The sequence below is a fragment of the Serinus canaria genome, chromosome 1A, assembly GCF_022539315.1.
Source record: "Serinus canaria isolate serCan28SL12 chromosome 1A, serCan2020, whole genome shotgun sequence".
NCBI lineage: Eukaryota > Metazoa > Chordata > Aves > Passeriformes > Fringillidae > Serinus > Serinus canaria.
In genome coordinates this window covers 24733594-24752604 of record NC_066314.1, presented here as the reverse complement: position 1 = coordinate 24752604, position 19011 = coordinate 24733594, and the positions used below count along the sequence as shown (strand labels likewise).

The window sequence follows — 19011 nt, the reverse complement described above, 5'->3', positions numbered from 1 at the left end:
CATTCATTAGCTATCTTTTCTATCAGTTTTGTGTGTTAATTTAATCTTCACCTTGTATGCTTTATATTACATAGAAAGATACACAAATGTAGCTCTGAAAAAAAAAGATTATTCACTGGGTTGGTCTAGGAATTTTTCCGGAATTAGTTTGACATATGTTCCAACAACTTTCCAATGCCATAGGATGCAGAATTGGAAGGAATCCGGGGAGATTGCCCTGTATACCTGTTTTGCCTAATATACATGGGTCTTTCTTGAAAGCTCTGACTATTTGTTACATTTACTTTTTGATGGGGCTGCTGTAATAGTAGCGTTGCTGCTAATCCAGACTGCTGACATTATTCAATTGGTGGAGTCTTGCAGAATGTTTTTGTCATGTTGCAAAGGAGTGTGTGTAACCGGAGGCGTTCTCCAAACTAGAACAAAAGTTAACAATCAATATTGCAATAGTCTTAAAGGTGAAAGCAGATTTCTATGCTATGGAATATGTGTATTGCTGTCTAATTTAAAAATAAATATAACTAAATTATGGTTAAGTATAGAAATTATTTATATGTACTTTGTAATTCCATAGAGAAAAAGCAGTAATTCAGTTTATTCACTTATTTAATGAAGCAGTAACTTTGAGATGCGATTAAAATTTTAATTTTTTTCACTAAGTGGCTTACCAGTTGTCTGTATCATAGATATGATTTGGCTTTTAGCCATCTCAACTCTATACTTTGTGAGCATGTCGTATCTCTTACTATTTAAACCTTAAACTTGCATTAGTCCCTGGATAAGCAGAGTTTCTGCCTATACTTACCTTCAGGATAAATCACAGGGTGTTCTGTGTGGGTGTCACTCCCTGGGGCTTTTGACTAGAAGCTTTTCAGCCCCGGCACTGCTGTTAGTTTAGGGGAAGTACAGAGCCACACAAGTTGCTAGTTTGGGGCTGAACTGTGGTAGGTAAGAAGTCTGTGTTGCTTTTGTGACATGACCTAGAGTAACTTACTGTGGTTTTGAAGAGAGATTGGATTTATACTTTAGCTCTACCAGACTCAGAACATAATGAGTCTTTTCTTTCCATTATTTGAACTGTTAAGAAGAGCATCTCTTTTTTTCTTGACTGTCAGTATTGGAGGTTAGCCACATGAGAGTGGAAGGGTGTACTAAAGGAAGCAGAAGCTAAAATACTAAGGAAGTCTTACAGAAAGAATTCTTAAGGGTAAGCTTGATTGAAACAGAAAAGTGTTAAAAACTTACTTGAAGATGTAGTGGAAAAAATTCATGCTTTTCTATGACCAGATCCAGTCATTAGTATTTCTGTCAGAGTAAGGTCTTTGTGTTGATTCTTCATAAACTACTGTTGTGAAAATTCTTAGGTACCTAACATAAAAATTATGGCATCAAAAAAAGACAGGAATGGTCTTGAGGCTATATTCATATGTGATTTGTTGCAATTGGTATATTGAAGTGGCACCTCTAATATTACAAAAAAAGAAAATATGATCCCATTATCAACTGTTTGTTATAAGGGAATAATTAATAAATTCCTTTGTACAAAAACTGAGACATGGTACATATTCAAGAAAAAGCAACTGAATCAAGACACCAGTGTGTGTCTGTTTTCAGTAGTCTGATGCACCAGAAGCAATTTATGAAAAAATACTCAAATATGTAAAAGAGATCATAAGGTCTACTATTTCTAAAGCCCCATTGAACTAAATCTGGGTGTGTGATGAGGTTAATTTTCTTCATAGCAACCCCTGTGGTGCTGTGTTTGGGATCAGTGACTCAAGCAAGGTTGATAGCTCACCAGTGGGTTGGCTATTGCTGAGCAGCACTTGCACAGCATCAGTCAAGGTTTTCTCTTTTCCCATTTTTCTCTCCAGTGACTAGACTGCAGATAGGCATGGGACTGGGAGGGGACACGATCCAGGCAGCTGGCTCAGGTTGACATGAGGGCTATTCCATGTCACAGAATGTCATGCTCAGGTTTTAGGGGAGGTAGCCATTGCTTAGAGACTAGCTTGGGCATCGGTCTACTTGTGGGAGATGGTGAGTGGTTTCCTTTGCATCTCCTGTTTTACTTTTCCTTCCTCTTTTCTTCACTTATTAAACTATATCTTGACACATAAGTTTCTTCCCTTGGGTCTTTCTGTTCTCCCCCATTGTCCTGCTGGGGGCTGGGGAAGGGAGGAGAAACTGTGTGGTCCTTAGCTGCTGCTGCCCAGGGTGAGCTCACCACACCACACCACAGAGCAGCAACTGTCAGGATGAGCTGCTCCAGTGGGTAATTCTGGAATGCAAAATAAGATACTTAATGTGTTTAATGGCGTAGGTTTCTGTTATGTGCATTTAGAGAGAAGTCTTCATGTGAATTCAATAGATCAAAGAGATAATTAATGTTAATTGTTTTGAACTCCCTAGCAAGATTGTTTGCTGCTCAATTGCAACATTGTGTCTGTTTAACTTTTTAATGGTGCTTCTTTTTTCTTGTTAACTTCTACTATTGTTTACATGGTCTTGACTGTCATTTACTATATCCAGCTAGAATAATAAAAGTGCACGTGAAAAGTACACATACAGCCTAGACAACAAGAGGAAAAAAAGAGAAAAAAATACTGGACTGAAAACAAGAAGAGGGATGAAAAATAAATTCATATGAATAATGATGACTGATTGTATTCTGCATTCCTTCAGATTTCTTAGATAAAAATGTAATCTAGAGCACTAAGGGCCCCATAATATTGACATTATTGTTTCCTTATAGCCATTCATTGTTTACTACATGAAATAATAGGGTGCTGCAAAGTCATATCCTATATGCGAGCATTGTATACAGCTGCTCTCTGAGTCTGTACTAGTACTGCTGGGTACAAATTGTAATTTTGGTGTCATCACTGTAAAGTAATTTAGGAGCAAAATCTCATAAAATATCTCATTTAAGCTTAGTGTTTGTGGAAAGCAGAGTGTTTTTACACTAGCTCTATCAGGACATTACTTATTCAGTTTATTCCAGAACATTTTTCAAACACTTTTGAAACATATTTGCACCTAATACTTAACTGCACAGGCTAAATCATCATACTTCAATACAGCCACTTTGTATTTGATAGATACAGGCAGAAATAATTTGTATCTGATGTCTGTCAAAGGGGTTGAAAAACTGTATTTTGGTTTGTTGTTGTTGTTTTTTGTTTGTTTTTTTTTTAACTTGGTTTCTTGGTTTGTTTTTTTTTTTGTTGTTGTTTTGGCTTTTTTGGTTTTTTTTTAATATTAATAGGATGAGTATCTAGATAAGATTAAGTCATCAGAGCAAGGGGCAACACTCATTAAAGTCAATATCTTCCCATTAATTTCAATAACTAGACCAATCCCACTGAAACAGTTCCTCTCAGGATGGGCTCGAGGAAATACTGACAAGTTGTTGATTGGAGGGAGGACTGAGAGCAAAGTACCACGGAGGTAGCTAGGTCAGACATTTCAGGGGTGGAAATTGATAGAAGGGGAGCAGCAGTGCTTGAAGGCATATGCTACCATACACACAAGATGGCATATATTATTTTGAGTGATGTCCAGCACCTCAGTTTAATAGGGTGAATAACAAAGGCAGAAAGTTAGGATTTAAAATCAAAGTGCTGTGGGTTACATAAAAACTAACCTTTACTATGTCACAGTAGCAAAAAGTGATTTTTCTGTGTCTCAGGACTGGAATAATTGCTTTACTAGAGGATACAGTGTATGAAACTGTAATACAGGATTTATAAACATTTGTTTGAAACAAATAAATAGAGTTAACAGACTTTTCAGCAGTTGCTTATCTGGGTTCACTGTAAATATTAAATTTTGTAGATATACTCAAAAAAATACATGAGACTGAAAATATTTAGTGTTTTACAGATCCCTTGAGTAAGTAATATAAACTGAATATCTGTTGCTGTGAATAATGAACAAAGTAAATCCAGATTTAGAGATGTTTCTTTGAGTGCCAGTAGGAAAAATCTGTAACAATCACGAACAGAAAAAATTGTGTGTGCATTAAAACATTAATGACAGTGAAGATGAAAACTGTCACTTGCCTTGGTTTGAGGAAATTATGGTCTTGTGATAACTGGCAACATCAATGAAACAACATCTGTTGCATTGTGAAATAAGCTGAAGAATCCCTCAAATAACCTTACTGTGGAATTTTCCCGCATCTTATGTATACTTGGAGAGAAGAAATACTTTTTCTTTTCATTATTGGGTAAATGGCTACTTTTAATCAGCAGTGGCTTTTTAAAAGTTTTTTTTTTTTCAACAAAAAATAGGTAATTGTGGTATAATAATTTTTCTGAATTTTTGTGCTAGTCACTTTTGAAGTTTCAACTGTATTTGTCTTTGATTATGTGTTTAATTATAAAAAATAGAGAACAAAATTTTGTGAAATTACCATAGCTTGTATGTGCCAGAGCCACATGTATGTCGCTAGAAAATAATGGTTTTTTGTGTGACAAAGCTGTTAAACTTTTTATATGGAAACTTTATGGAAGGTGACTAAATAAAAAACACCCTACCCCCCAAAAAGTATAATCTGTTACAGAAGCTGCTGAGTTGCTGAGTATTATTTTGCACAATTGGATACAATATGACTAAAAGTCTTTCTTAACGAGAAATTATATTGATTGAGGCCAGAAAACAAATGGAAAATCAACTTTATTGGAAATTAATTCTAAGGAAACAAAAGGGGATGCTAAGACAAGTTATAATTTATGCCATCTTACTTTTAATTTTCCAAATTAGTTTTGTCCACATGGAGAAAAAATACCATAGAAATTAATTTTTTGAAATTTCTTTTGACTTAGGAAAAACTGACCAAGAGACTGCTGTAGCAGGAGATAAAGACATAAACCAGCCTTCCAGTAATCAAAGTATACAAGCAGAGATCCAAGAACAGTCCATCTGGGGAAATCGCACTGATGGTGACCTCATCAGAAGTAAGTATTCCCAGAACAAATTGCTGCCACTGAGGCTTGCTTCCACAGTGTAATGGGATACTGCCTGTTGACTCTGTTAAATGTGTGTCAAATGCAATTGTCTTGCAACTGTAATGCACATCTACTGAATTTATTTCCCAGATTGACTCCTGTCAGCATGCATAAGCAAAAAGTATAAAGAAAGGTGTGATTCGAGTGGTGCAGTATGGTATAGACCTCTGTAGCATCTAAGCTTTTAAAGCCTTAGTGTTACATTCTTCTCATTAATAGTACAATAGTTAGTACTGCATGTATGCAGCTGTGCTAGGTGTCATCACCCTCAATTTCCCAGGTAATGCATATATATAAGCAGCAGAGTAAACTGTGCTGAGAGCAGTTGCTTCCAGATGCACTGAGTACTGGTCAGGTGTAAGTTTTATAAGGGTTTTGAGTCCTGAAGTAGTACACCCATGCTATGGAACCGTGGAGTTTTTAAATTAGTTTTTACAGGTCCACATTCCTAGTGTATGTCCTGTATGCTTTAAAACTTAAAAAAAGTATGCAAGATCATTCCTATTTTCCTGTCTTGGATTGAATATCATATGCTATTCATTGTACCCTCTTAAGGCAAAAATATTTCTGTCAACTACCAGAGGTAATACTCTGTAATGCTCTAAAATTCTCTAATGCTTTAACATTAGTTGCTCAAGGGAGGGGCAGCATGAGGAACTATTCTCTAATTATTGGGTGTATTCAGAAAGAAAATGGACTAAATGCAGAATGGTGCTCCAGCTCTCTTGAGTTTGTCTAATCACACATTTCAGCCTTAGTCTTTCTTTACGATACACACTATACTGTTGACAGCGGGGTAAATTCATATTTCTAAAACCTGCTGTGGTCAAAACTGGTGATTTTTTGCTGCAGTTATCTGTTTCTTTTTAGGTTTTTTTTTCATTTGTTTTGTTATTTTGCTTAGTTGTTTTTCAGTCTTATCTATACATTTATCTTCTCTGGAACTTTGTGTTAGCATTTGAAATTATTTTCAAATCTTAGTTAATCTTTTTTTTTTCTAAATAGTTAATCCCAGTAAATACTTACACCTCTAATGTATTGAATATCTCGATCCTTTACAGGAAACTTGAATTTACCATGTCAGATATTTAAATCTGATGATTTAAAATAATTTTTAAAGGGCTAGAATCAGGGAGAATTGTTCTGCACAGCTTGAGAGTTTACTGAAGATTTACTTCATTCCAAAAGATTATTGCTTTAAACCTAACTGTCCCTGGACAAGCAATTGCTTTGTGCTTATTTGTAAGGTGTGTATAGCATCTTCTGCTTTTGGAACAGCCTCCTTCTCATTCCCTCTTCCTAGAAGTTTCCTTATTCCCAAACCCTTGAGGACTGTAGGGTGATTCTGTGCATCCTCTAATCTGTTCACCTCCAAGACATACTGCAGTGGTTGCACTGGGGAGTGTGAGGAAATGATACTTTTTTTTCAACATATAGTAGAATTGTAGCAGATAGTGGAAATCCCTGGTTAAGTGACATGATGATTATACGTAGTTATATCTCTGTGATGGAAAGTTTAGTTGCTGCTAAATTTAAAATTGAAAAAAAAAAGGGGAAAAGGGTTGGATAAAGAGTAGTACTCTGACTTTGTGGAAAGCAAGTTTAGCTGAGAGCTGTAAGTTTCTAAAACACTTAGTCTTAATAAGTGTGTAGTAGAGGCTTTTTATGATTAGATGCTGTGATGCAAACCCCTCCTTGCTTCAGGTAACCTTGAGTTTAAAATTTTCTAGATGGAAGAAACAAAAATGATGAAATCAAAGCAGTTTCTTTTTGGTTTTTTTTTTGGGGTGCGAGGCTTATGAGTATGTTCTCCTTTTAAAAACTGAGGAACAGTGCTTGACCAGTTACACATTTTGTAGTTTGCAGAAGTTTTACAACTCAATATACCTAGTAGCCAAGTTTGATAACTAGAGCAAGTGTAGCAAACATAAACTTTCTTATCACAAATACTACTTGGGTATTTCATGTAAAAAATAAGTATTGTAATTCAAAATAATCTTGATTCAACCAGATCTATTACCCCACCAAAGTAAAGTTCACAGACTGTTGTACATTGAAAGAAGTTTGAGGTTAGAAATTAACAGTTTTGATTATTGCAGTATATTTTAAAACTCTTTGTGAAAATTTAGACAGCACATACTTCATAACTGCTCCACACTATCCTAATGATTCAGTTGCTTTTTTTCCCATACAGATTGTTTTCCATCCCCACACTTGATACATACTCCATTTGTCTTAGCATTAGCTTTTACTTTATAAATGTTTCCAGCATTTAATTTCCAAGGTTTTCCTTGTTTGCAGCTGTTTTATCCTGCTGTTATATGGAATTAGATTAATCAGTCAGATTTACTGGCACACTAACAACGAAGTCCAGTGTTAGAGCCCCTGTAATGACTTCATTATGTATGATTTCTCATTTGCACTTGTGAACTCAGTTTACCAGGCAACATCAATAAACTAAAACACTGCCCCTGTTTTCCACAGTAAGATGTTTTACGTTCACCTTGCTTTGCCCTTTCAGTCTTTTTTTCAAGCTCCCTCTTTTAACCTCCAGAGATTTCCTCCAGATTAGCCTTTTCCCTACCTCCTTTGGAGCATCCCTTTCCCCATTAATGAAAATGTTCATAATATCCTGGGTAAATGGTTAATCTTATGGGAAGCCTCAACCAAAGAATTTATTATTTCTGAAGAGAGTTTGAGAATCAAAAGATTACTGTATCCTGGCATATAAACAATGAAGGGCTGCATGAGAAGAAAGCATTTGTATTACCTTTCTGTAGTAATTGTTAATACACTTGCATAACTGTTACTGGAAGACTGTTCAGTTGGAGAAGGGTCAGGGGAGAACCACAAATATCTCAGGAATGACTGGAGTAGTTGAAAATGTGCCATGTTGTGGAAAACCTCCTGGAATTCAATCTGCTTGGTGTTAACAAAGGGAATAAAGAGGGGCTTTGCCTAGTCCCTAAGAAGCATGCCACAACAAACAGAAATTTGTTAAGACAATTCTTCAACTATAGCAAGACAAATGGAGAGCTAAATATAATGTCAGGAAGTTCAGTTAGACTAGGAATAATGTGTACTTTTTTAACAGAGTATTTGAGAACAGGAAAAACTGCCAAATCCTTGGTGGCTTTATGTGTGTTAAATTTGCTTTAGTCATCATAAGGTGGCAACTGCTATCCATATCCTTGAATTTTCGAACTTGAGTAAAGGAGAGTCTTTCCATAGCGGTTCCCTCAGCTGGGACGACACATATTTTTCAGTGTAGTTATTCTTCTAGAAAATGTTGGTACCTGTTCCCTTCTCTTCACAGACCATACATATTTTTTATATTATTTCTGACTGTAGGGGTTCTGCTTTTCAAAAGAGCCTTAGAATAACTCCATCTGCTATCTTTTCTGGCAGTGCATTTAAAATATCTGCAAACACCTTCTGCTTATTTTCATTGTATGGTCTGGTGGCCCATAATGAAGTGGTTCTGCTTCTGTTATCACTCACTGTTGGCAAGTGAGGAGGAGTGCATGTTAAAAATGCAGCAGGGTAACCTGTGGCTATAGGAATGAAGCCATAGCAGTTTTTGCTGCTCAGAGTTACTACAATGCTCTTCTTTGTTCTCTGGAAGAGGTATGGGATTTTTTTTCCCCTCTTAGAGAAAAAAAGGCTATAGAGATGGATTTTAGAATACTTAGGCAGGATTTTTGCAGAGGGCATTAGGTTATCTTCAATGTGTGTTGCTGTGCAGAGAAGGGAATGTTTAGGAGGGAATAAAATGCCAGTCTTGAACACTATTTGCTTGTGAGGATTTAATCTCCTTTCCAGTTCTCCAGCAGAAGCTTAGCTATGTGATATTTAAGAAAACAAAAAACATCTACCATAGATTCAAATTGTCATGAATAATTGATTAATAATAATCCAATTCTGAAGATTAAATACCTAAAATATGCCCATGTTTTACAGATAGAAAGGTCATTGCTATCCATCATTTTCTAGCTTCCATTGTCTCTTTCTCCTCCATGAAACACCCTCCTGACAAGAGTGGTTCTTCAGAGAAAGGGATGCTTCTTTCAGCTCTGTGGGGATCAATTTTACATGGTCTTGTGGCCACTATTTTATTTACTGTATTCTTCTGGAGTAAAACCTAAATATTTTTATCTTTTTGTTTTCTGTATTTTATGTTGACATTTTCACTTTACATTATTATTTATTTAATTTTAAGGTTTGGAAATTCCTTTCTTTGTCTGGCTAAGTGAGTGATATCTGTAGTTTGTTATGCTGTTTGTGTTTGGTTTTTTGGTTTTTTTTCCAAACAAGAAGTAGCTAATCTGCTGTTAGAAGTCTGTTTCATTTGATATTAATCCAGATATCTTTTGGCTGTTCTGTGATGCACAGTCATCTTACAATTACTGTGATTTTGGAGTATCCCGTTTATTTTGTCTATAAAATAGTGCAAAGTTCTTGAGCTAACTTAAAAGGTTCTTTTCAAAGTTAGAAAGTATGACAAATACAGTCTTGCAGCATAACAGTGTGTGACTACAGAAATTGTGCAGAATAGATTAATGGAAATTATTCAAAATATATTACTGGGTTTGAAAGGTGTATTCTATTAGTTAAAGAAGTGATTTATGTACAGTGCTCCAAATAGACCCAGGTATAAAAATCTGTTAACCTATGAATGAACAAAGCTTAATCAGTTCAATATTTATACAGCAGCACAGTATTTGATATTTAGAACCCTCTTTAAAAAAAGGTTAATCTTTGACAAATCTGGCTAGTAGATGTGAAGAGGTCCTCCCTGAGAACTCCTCTCCCAGAGATTTTCTAATCCTCTCCCCGCACAGAACTAGCCTGTGTTGCTTCTGTTTCTCCCCTGACCTGGCAGTTCTTTCACTACAGCTGCTCCAAAAGTCTTCGAAAACCTTCTCAGGCCTATTGAGGGGCCTGGTGAGTTGCACAATGGAAGCCTTTCCTTTTGATCTTCACTTTACCCTCTCCTGGGTAGAAAGGAATTTTCACAGGTAGCTGTACCATTATAGTTACAGTATTCAGAGTCTGACTGGGTCTTTGGTGTTAGCCTGGAAAAAAGGAGGCTCAGAGGAAACCTTATCACTCTCTACACCTGCCTGAAAAGAGGTTGTGGCCAGGTGGGAGTTGGTCTCTTCTCCCAGGACAAGCAAACATGGTCTCAAGTTACACCAGGGGAGGTTTTGGTTGGTCATCAGGAGGAATTTCTTCACGGAAAAGAAGATCAGATGTTGCCCAGGGAGTCAGTGAAGTTACTATCCCTGGAGATATTTAAGGAAAGACTGGACATGGCACTTAGTGCCATGATCTAGTTGACATGGTTGTGTTTTCTCGTAAGTTGGACTCAATGATCTCAGAAGTCTTTTCCAACCTAACTGATCCTGGTGTTTCTGTGTTTACAGAAGTCACTGCGAAATGACCTGGGTGTTGCTGTAGTAGTCCCTTGTACACCGAGCTACTGCCAGGTGTATGTGTTTTCTGTATATCCTCTTCCCTTCAACTCTGCATTGCATGCTGTAAGGCAATGCAACTAATGGACTGAGATAGAAGAGCAATTTGTATACTCTGTTGTCACTCCATGTCAAGAAATAAACTTCTTGCTGTTGTTGATCCATTTACAGAACAGTCGTCAGACTTCAGAGAGAAGTTTAAACTGTTCCAGATGGCCATAAGATAGGTGTATGTATTCTGCATATCACTAATAGCCAGAATTTCTTGGAGCATTTTATTTTCTGTTTTGTTTTACTTGTGACTCTCAAAATGTTATCTGAATTTATGGTCTGAGGCTGAGGAAGTTTGGATGGCAGTAATCATCAGTACCAGACAAAGGTGAAATTCTTCAAGTGACGTGAAGATTACTGTGCTTGCTGTGTTTGGGCCTGAAGTAAATTGTATCTTAAATTCAGAATATTTTCCTGTGTTGTATTGGTACTGTCTCAGAATTAATCATGCTGTTTTGCCTATATGGGAAAGAATAGGTATATTATTTTTCTGATTATTTCCTCTTATAGAGAAATAAGTAGAATATGCTTGTAGTTCCTTAAAGAGGAGGAATAATAAAACTCTTGACAGTATTCTATGTGATATATTATACTACCAAGCCAATGAGTCAGTGTGGTTTTACTCTTATGCTTTCTGTGCTAACAGTATTTAGTTATCCATATTTAGTGAAGAAAACACTAAATTACAAAGTGTAAGAAAGTGTCATTATCTAAGACATACTTTGAGGAACCTGTCTGTTGGCAAAAATGTCATGAAAAATGTCATGGCAAAAGTTCTTTTTTTCTCATTTTAGATTTAATTTTGTATTTGCTCTCATTGGTGTGAAAAGCATGGTGAAGGTTTATACAGCTCAAAGGCAGTAGTGTATATTGCATTTACATCAAAATAATGAAATGAGTTAAATTAAAATATTTTTTAATTTTTTTATTTACTGATGAAAAAGTTAAAGAGGGGGAGAGAAACTTGTGGTCACAGGATAAGCCTTAGCTAAGTAATCACAGTTAAACATTTTTCTTCTTTATATAGCTACATAGAGGAAAGGGAGGTCTGAGTACTGCTTACTTCCTATGCATTCTGATAATATGATATCTGTAGTGCAAAAGAACCCACAAGTACCTTTCCTTGAAGGTATTTTTATAAAAGACCAGGAGTAACAGAAGCCTATGACGTACTGGTGTCTTGTTTTGGTGTGGTTTTCTGTTTTCCCTTAAAAAATCCTTCATATCCAAACCCAAGGAGCCTTTTGAAAAACATTAAAATGTTGAACAGCTGTGGTCACTCAGGCTATTTCTAATAACAACTTTTTAAAATAATTTTACTAGCAAAGTAGGCTTCCACATATATTGAGGCTTGATTTAAGAGAATGGTTGATTGTTTGCTACCTGAGCCTTAACTCTTTTTGAGTGAACTGTAGTGTTTGGTGTGTGAGAAACATTTTTGTGTGGAGACTGCTCTTGAAGTTTGTGATTATAAGATGCAAACTCATACATCCTACTAAAAGAAGTTTTCAGATTCTGAGTTTGTCTGGACCCATGATTTTTAGAGGCCTAAACTTTACTTGTAAACTTTCTTCCTTCAAATTCTGTGCAGTATCTCAATTATCATGTTTTCTCTCTGAACTATAAATATGATGACACTTGTTTGGAGAATATTTAGCAATGCTGATGTTAATTACAGCAGAATTTCAGCTGAGAGACTATTTCCTGTTGCAAAGGTTCCTCAGGTTTAAGTGAGTTTTATTGATTTATAACTCAAACTTAAGGTTGTATAAAGTTTGTATAAAATATTAAGAAGTTTGCTTTTGAGACAAGTCAAGTAGAGAAAAGAGTTAGGCAAACCTATAAAAAAATGGCCTATGAGTCAGATTTGACCTTCAGGGCAAGTTTTTGCTACTGAGAGACAGTATAAACTATTGCCCATTTTTTGGCAGATCAGGGGCAAGCCTGTTTTGAGGTATGGGTAACTTGGAAGAACTTCTTCAAAAATAAAAACTCTTAGCCAGTTAGAAGGCATCTACCTTTCCCAGTCTCCTTTCTTCAATAGGACAGGTGCATATTTTGACTGTATTCCATAAGTTGCAAGTTGAAATAAAATTCACATTTTGACAGAAAAGCAATGAGAGATTATTGTGCTGACTAGAACTGGCTGTAAGAGCAGTGTCAGACTAGAACAGAATGTCCTTTAGGTCTGTACAATTCAGGAATACGGGAGATCAGTGAACAATACTCTTTTGCTTGAATTTCAAAATTAAAGAAAAATAAGTTTTGGTGAGAAGATTTGGGATTAATCTGCCTGGAAAAACTTGTCTGAGGGATCAACCTTAGTTTTTCACAGAGGTGATACAGAAGAATATTTGGACGGTGAGGCAGGATACAGAGCTAATCTTGGATAGTGTACATGTAGTTTTCTTGTAGGTGACTTTATCAAATTACACCATCTCATTTAGTATTTCGCAGCTCACTTTGTAACTATGACTTTGTGAAGTATTTCCCTACTTCAATATATATATATTCTTTTTACTGTGTGATGACTTTTTAGTGATGAGTCACTGTCATATTTATAATGTAAAATCAGTATTGGTAAATATTTTTATCCAGCAGTAGATAGATCATTCAGTGGGACTGTACGCTAATCATGCTATGAAATAACTGACAGTGTACATTAAGGCAGCTGAAGCAGCTGTAAGCTCTCCCTGCTCTGTGAGAGTCTTTGGCACAGCCCTTCTGTAAGCTGTTCTGTGCTGGATCAAATCCTGGAAACTTGCAACTGGTGTGAGTTTTGTATTTACAACAAATAAGACAGTGTTTAACTTTGGAAATATGGAAGGAAAAAAAACAACTCAGAACACTTTTTAAAGGAGTAATTTTAGTAAAAGGTGTCTGGTTTTTATCCACTCCTCTTCTTGTTCCACTCCTCTGACTGTTACTTGATATACTTCTTGGTTTGCTTGATTTTCTGATTCTCATTTGTAGCATAGTGTTATGTCTGAGGAATCTTTTTCTTACAGTTTAGTTGACAGACTCAATTTTAAGTAAATCACTATTTGTTTTTGACTGTTTGTATTATTATAGAACATCTGCTACTCTAGCATTTTCAGAAGAACAGTGAGATCCCATTGCTGCGCTATGCTCCCCCCTTGAACAAGAGAAAATAACCTGGCAAAAGCTTTTGTTTGTTATCAAATCAGCATCCACCCAGGAATTCTGTTGTGATAGTTGGAAGAGGGCAAGAAGTTCAGCTCTCATTATGTATATTTTGTTGAAATTCTTTGAAGCGGGTCCTTATGGAAAAGGAGAGAAGACTTGCTTGAAAGCATGGGGAAGGTTTTGATAGTAGATACACTTTACTTTCAAAACTTAGGAGTAGAAGTGCATTTCACTATGGCTATAATGCAATGGCACTTCAAGCTATTGATTTTTAAAAAAACTCCTTAGAATTTAGGGTAATTTTGGAAGAAAGTAAAGGGTGTGTGTAAGTGATATGGTGGAATCAAAGTTGGAAGAATGCTGAAGGTTTGTTCCCAGTTTTAATAAATTATTCTGTATCCTCTTTCCCATATTTGCTTTTCTAAAGTAAAAGGATAAAGAAAAGACTGACCCGTCCCTATAATAAATCTGATGCCAAGCCATTTTTCTCTTTTCTGTTTGCATAATTTTCTCTAGTGCCCCCTTTTCTATTTTTGTTTGTTTGTCTGTTTGCTTGCTTGAACAGTCTTTGTTTCCCCGCTCCTTCTCAAATACAATGGCAAACCTGTAAGCAGCGACAGTGAGGTTGTCCTTAGAGGTTGACTGAAAGTATTTTAAACTGCTTCAGTACAAGCCTGTTTCAGCATCTACGTGTTAACATCAACATTTAATCTGGTTTTTAAGTAGCAACGAGCCTTTTTGTGTTAGCATGAGTAATCTGACTATTGGAGAGCTAATAGTGAATTTTGTAAAGATACTGTGCAATTCAGACAAAACCCCCAGCTGTTAAATTTTACAACACACTGTGAAACTCAGCTTCTAGAGCCATGTGATTATGTGAGATTTAAATTTTCATAAAATAAAAAAAATTAACCTGGTCTTAGTTTGTAGCTACTGACAAAAGCAGAAAGTTAAAGACTGAAAACTGGGGAAGCCAGTAAAAAGGATGGATTTAAAAATAAAATGTTGGTGATTTTTGATTAGGTTGGCTTCTTTGTACTGCACTGTACAGAAACAGGGAATTTTGGCTAAATTATCATTATGCTAATTAAATAAAAGGTAGTAGGGAAATATTCCATTGTGATTTGTTAGTCTAGCAGCCTCAGAAAATGTTATGGCACAGTAAAATGTAGCCAGTTATACTGAAGGAACATGAAAGAAAAGGGCGCTGGAATTAATTCCAAATGGCAGATAAAATGGCAGATTGCCAGAGCTCTCCAGAAGAGTGGATATGGTGGTATTAGAAACAGTGTAGTTCTGCCCCCATAGCAGTTGTTTGAGTGGTTTCCTAAGTGTTATTGTTTGGGGCCAAGAAATTCAAGTGAGGCTGCAGTGTTTGCCAGGTAGGGAAAGGCTGCACAGCACAGGGGGATGGAGGAGCAGTTTAGCTCACCTGTAACCAGCCTGGGCAGGTGCTGCTGTTGCTGATGATGCTGGGAATGCTTTTGTGTGGCTGAAGGCTTGCATAAGCAGCAAGAGAGGGTGGGTTGTGTTTGATGTGGTTGCTGTGCTGTACATTGGGTATTTGTGGGTAAGAGAAGCTTGCTGTCTCAGCTGAGACTTTTTAAAGCTCTTAAACTGTGAAAGGACAAAAAAAACTAGCTAAATTCTAATGCTTTCACTTAAAATGCTGTTTATTCTCTTGAAATCCTTCAGCTTATTGTAAAAACGTATAATAAAATGTTTTTAAAATGTATCAATGACATTTTGAGTGACTCAGCACAGATTTCATTGCTGTATCAGCATTCCATTTTAAAAAAAGCAATTGAGATTAGTGCAGAAGGATTTTTTTTTTTATGAATAAAGAGAAGTATGTCTTCTAAACAAAAAACCAAAAGGTTTTAAAACAAAACAAAACAACTGAGTTGCAAGAAGCACTGATTCCAGGCATGGAGCTAATTCAAATTTAAATGCTACTTAAAAATATTTTAACCAAAAGATGAACCAAATAAACTTCAGTGGGTCAAATTGCATAGTTTCGTAAGTTGAGAGAACTATTTTTAATAGAGAAGGAAAATAATTGTGTAGGTAATGTTGAATGCTTTTAAACATGCTGGAATGAGAATAATCCCTATCTGCATGTTAGAGATAAAAACTAGTATTTTACTGTTAATATCATTTGGGCATAACTATTTCATAGGGAATTATATCTTGTTTCACGAACAAAGTGGAGAATCAGAATTTTAGCTCAGTTGTGGAATGAAAGAAAAATGCTTTAAAGGTAATTTTATCCCATTAAAACAATTTATCTATTTTTTCAACTAATCTGATTCTTTCCCATTGAGTTAATGCATGTGTTTCTCTGAATTTTTGCACTTGTTGCTGTTGGTCACTGATGTGACACTGTATTTTTCTAACAGGACAGATTTGTAACTGTGTGGCTCAGATATCAGAGCTTTCTTCTGTATTGTTTGGGCAGCTTATGCTTTGCTTCCTTTCAGGAAACCAAGTGCATCGTTTTTACAGGAAGTTTGGTCTTCAGCAGGCACGGTCAGCAGTCTGACTTTTGCTCTGCTTTAAGGGATGGATCTGTGAGCGACTGACGAAAGTTCATTTAGCTTTTCTTTTTATTACTAGATTGAATTCATGTAATTGAGGTCATTATGAAAACTTGGCCAGGATGTGTGGGTTTTTCCAGCCAAGTCAAAAAGAGGTCTTGCCAGATCATTTTAATAGAATGTGATAAATAAGCAGTTAAGTAAAATTTTTTTTGCCTTTTTTTTCCTTAGTATTTGTGACAATGATTGCATTCAGTTTTGAATTTAACACACAAAACTCTCAGTTGAACAAGGTGTATGTTTGGAAAGACTCTGTTGCCTTTTCCCTTAGTATATGAAACAACTGGTTTTGAGTCAAAGTTAAACTGCCAGTTGGGTGGGGAAGGGAAAAGACAGTGAGCTCTGATACAGAGATTCAGCCTTTTAGCCCATGGATGCTTGTGGATTTGAATCTAGGGAAGAAAAAAAGAATTTAGGTTTTTCAAGGAGTCTGATAAGAGCACTTTTCAAAGTATATTCTCGAGAATCTTACATGTACAGCTTTCACAAAAATATTTTGGGTTAGATGGTGCCTTATCACTTCAAGGTACACCAAAGAGTTAGTTCAAAGGTGGAAAAAGAGCTCTCATTTCTGGGTCATCCTGATGCCAAGCTGGTGCATTAGTGGCATACAGCAGCCCATGAGACATCATTGGTGACAGGAGCTCTGCCTGGACTTTATGTATGATTCAAAATCCTTTGGTGACCTGGGATCCCTGGAGTGCTTTGGGATGGGGAAGCCCCACTCATGCAGCCCATGGACTTAGAAGCCTGGTGGATTGGTGAGGGGTGTCCTGTATCCATCTGCTGGACCCTGCTTGCCATAGGGGAATTCTTGTAGCTAAAGAACATCCATAAATGGGACTAAATCTTCTCAGTGTGTTGTCTGTGCAAATAGATGCTGCTTCTCTTTCTCCTCACATTTTACTTTTTCAGGATCACAAAACAGATGGACATTTGCTGCTCTCTCAACCATTTTTCCACATCTTTTTCCTACTACTGGCAAACATTCTGTTAACGATGAAGTCTGCACTTATGAAAAGTTGGGTCATGAAGAATTATTGTTGTGGACCTCAAGTCCTCACCCTGCTTTCTGACACAGAATTTCCATTTTCCATTATGCTGCTATTGCTGAGTGTGGCTGATTTTTGGCCTGGGCTCCAGGATCCTCTCTGACCTCGAGCAGATGGGGAGCTATTGCTTCAGCACTTGATCACTGTATAAGTATGAATTGTTTCTCTTTGTTATATTTCACTGATTATCAACTTATGAGTTATCATAAATGCTTCAGATTTGCTAGGATTTTACTTGTGAATTTTTTTTGTTTCTTCTTCCAAACTCTTTTCTACCCTCACAGAAGTAAAGTGGCTCAGCTCACTATGTATTATTTCTCTGTCTCCTTCCCTTCCAGTGTTTTCTTCTTCTGGGTGGTTCCTATTGGCTCTTTTTTCTTTTGATGTTTTTGCTCTGCTATTGTTTTAATAATGTAAAATCCCAAGTTTTGGCTGTTATTTGGAGTTATTGTCCATTGCTTCCCCTGTTACATTTTTCTTGCAGCGGTGCTTTCTCTTTTTCTTTCTTTCTTTCTGCTGTCATTCATTACTTTCGTATTCGTTCATTTCATTTACTTTACGTCATGTCATTTCTTTCTTCATTTCTTTCTTCTTTCTCTCTTTCTCTTTCTTTCTTTCTTCTTCTTTCTCTCTTTCTTTCTTTCTGTTCTTTCTTCTTACTTTCTTCTCTATTTATCCTCTTTGTCTTTCTTTCTTTCTTATCTTTCATTTCTTTCTTTCTTTCTCTTTCTTTCTCTTTTCTGTCTCTTTTCTCTCTTTCTCTCTTTCTTCTCTCTTCTCTCTTTCTCTCTCTCTCTTTCTCTCTTCTTCTTTCTTCTTCTTTCTTTCTTTCTCTCTTTCTTTCTCTCCTCTATTTATTCCTCTCTTTCGTCCTCTCTCTTTCTTCTCTCTTCCTCTTCTTTCTCTCTTTCTCTCTCTTCTCTCTGTTCTCTTCTTTCTCTCTTTCCTCTCTTTCTCTCGTTATCTCTCTTCTCTCTCTTTCTCTCTTTCTCTCTCTCTCTTTCTCTTTCTTTCTTCTTCTTCTCTCTTTTCTCTTCTTTCTCTCTCTCTCTCTCTCTTTTTCTCTCTCTTCTCTCTCTTTCTCTCTCTTTCTCTCTCTTTCTCTCTCTTTCTCTCTCTTTCTCTCTCTTTCTCTCTCTTTCTCTCTCTTCATTCAATTTATGGTACTTGTTTCAGCCAAGCCAAACTTAGCATCAGCTACAAGTTGCAAGAAAGAATAGGAGAGAGAAAATAAGTGCAGCAATGGAATCAAAACCTCAGTTATAAATTTATATATTACTATATTTGTACTCATGTTCTGTGTTTTTCTGCCATCTTTTTTATATAATCCTCTCTATTGCTATGTCTGTATTGCTATCCTCTGTTACTACGTTTTCCCTCCTATTTTTGATTTCTGCAATTAGTTTTTTTAATTGTAGCATTGGGTATTCAAATTATAGAGATTACAAAGATGATGCACTGAGAGCAGGTGGTCACACTTGAGGTGGAACACTTTCTAGAGTCTCCTGAAGTTCTGTCACGTACATGAGTTGAGGACTAGAAATCAAGGAAGTAGTGAACATTAAAGGAATTGCTCATTCCAGGCGTTTCCTTTTGAGTTCTTTTTAAAACTAAGTACAGCCAGTTTATATGCATTTTTTTTTGTTTGAGTTTAGGAGACCGCTGGAATCTTGACATG

General features: G+C 36.2%; 1 protein-coding gene across 4 annotated transcripts in view; it reads left to right on the top strand.

Annotated features, from left to right (window-relative positions):
• The window catches only part of MDFIC (MyoD family inhibitor domain containing), a 52511-nt gene that overhangs the window by 8678 nt on the left and 24822 nt on the right, over positions 1–19011 (top strand). For all 4 annotated transcript variants that reach the window (XM_009086770.4, XM_050984817.1, XM_030238398.2 and 1 more), the window contains exon 3: positions 4830–4961. In XM_009086770.4, the coding sequence (XP_009085018.1) occupies positions 4830–4961 (132 nt within the window). The remainder of the gene's footprint in view (positions 1–4829; positions 4962–19011) is intronic.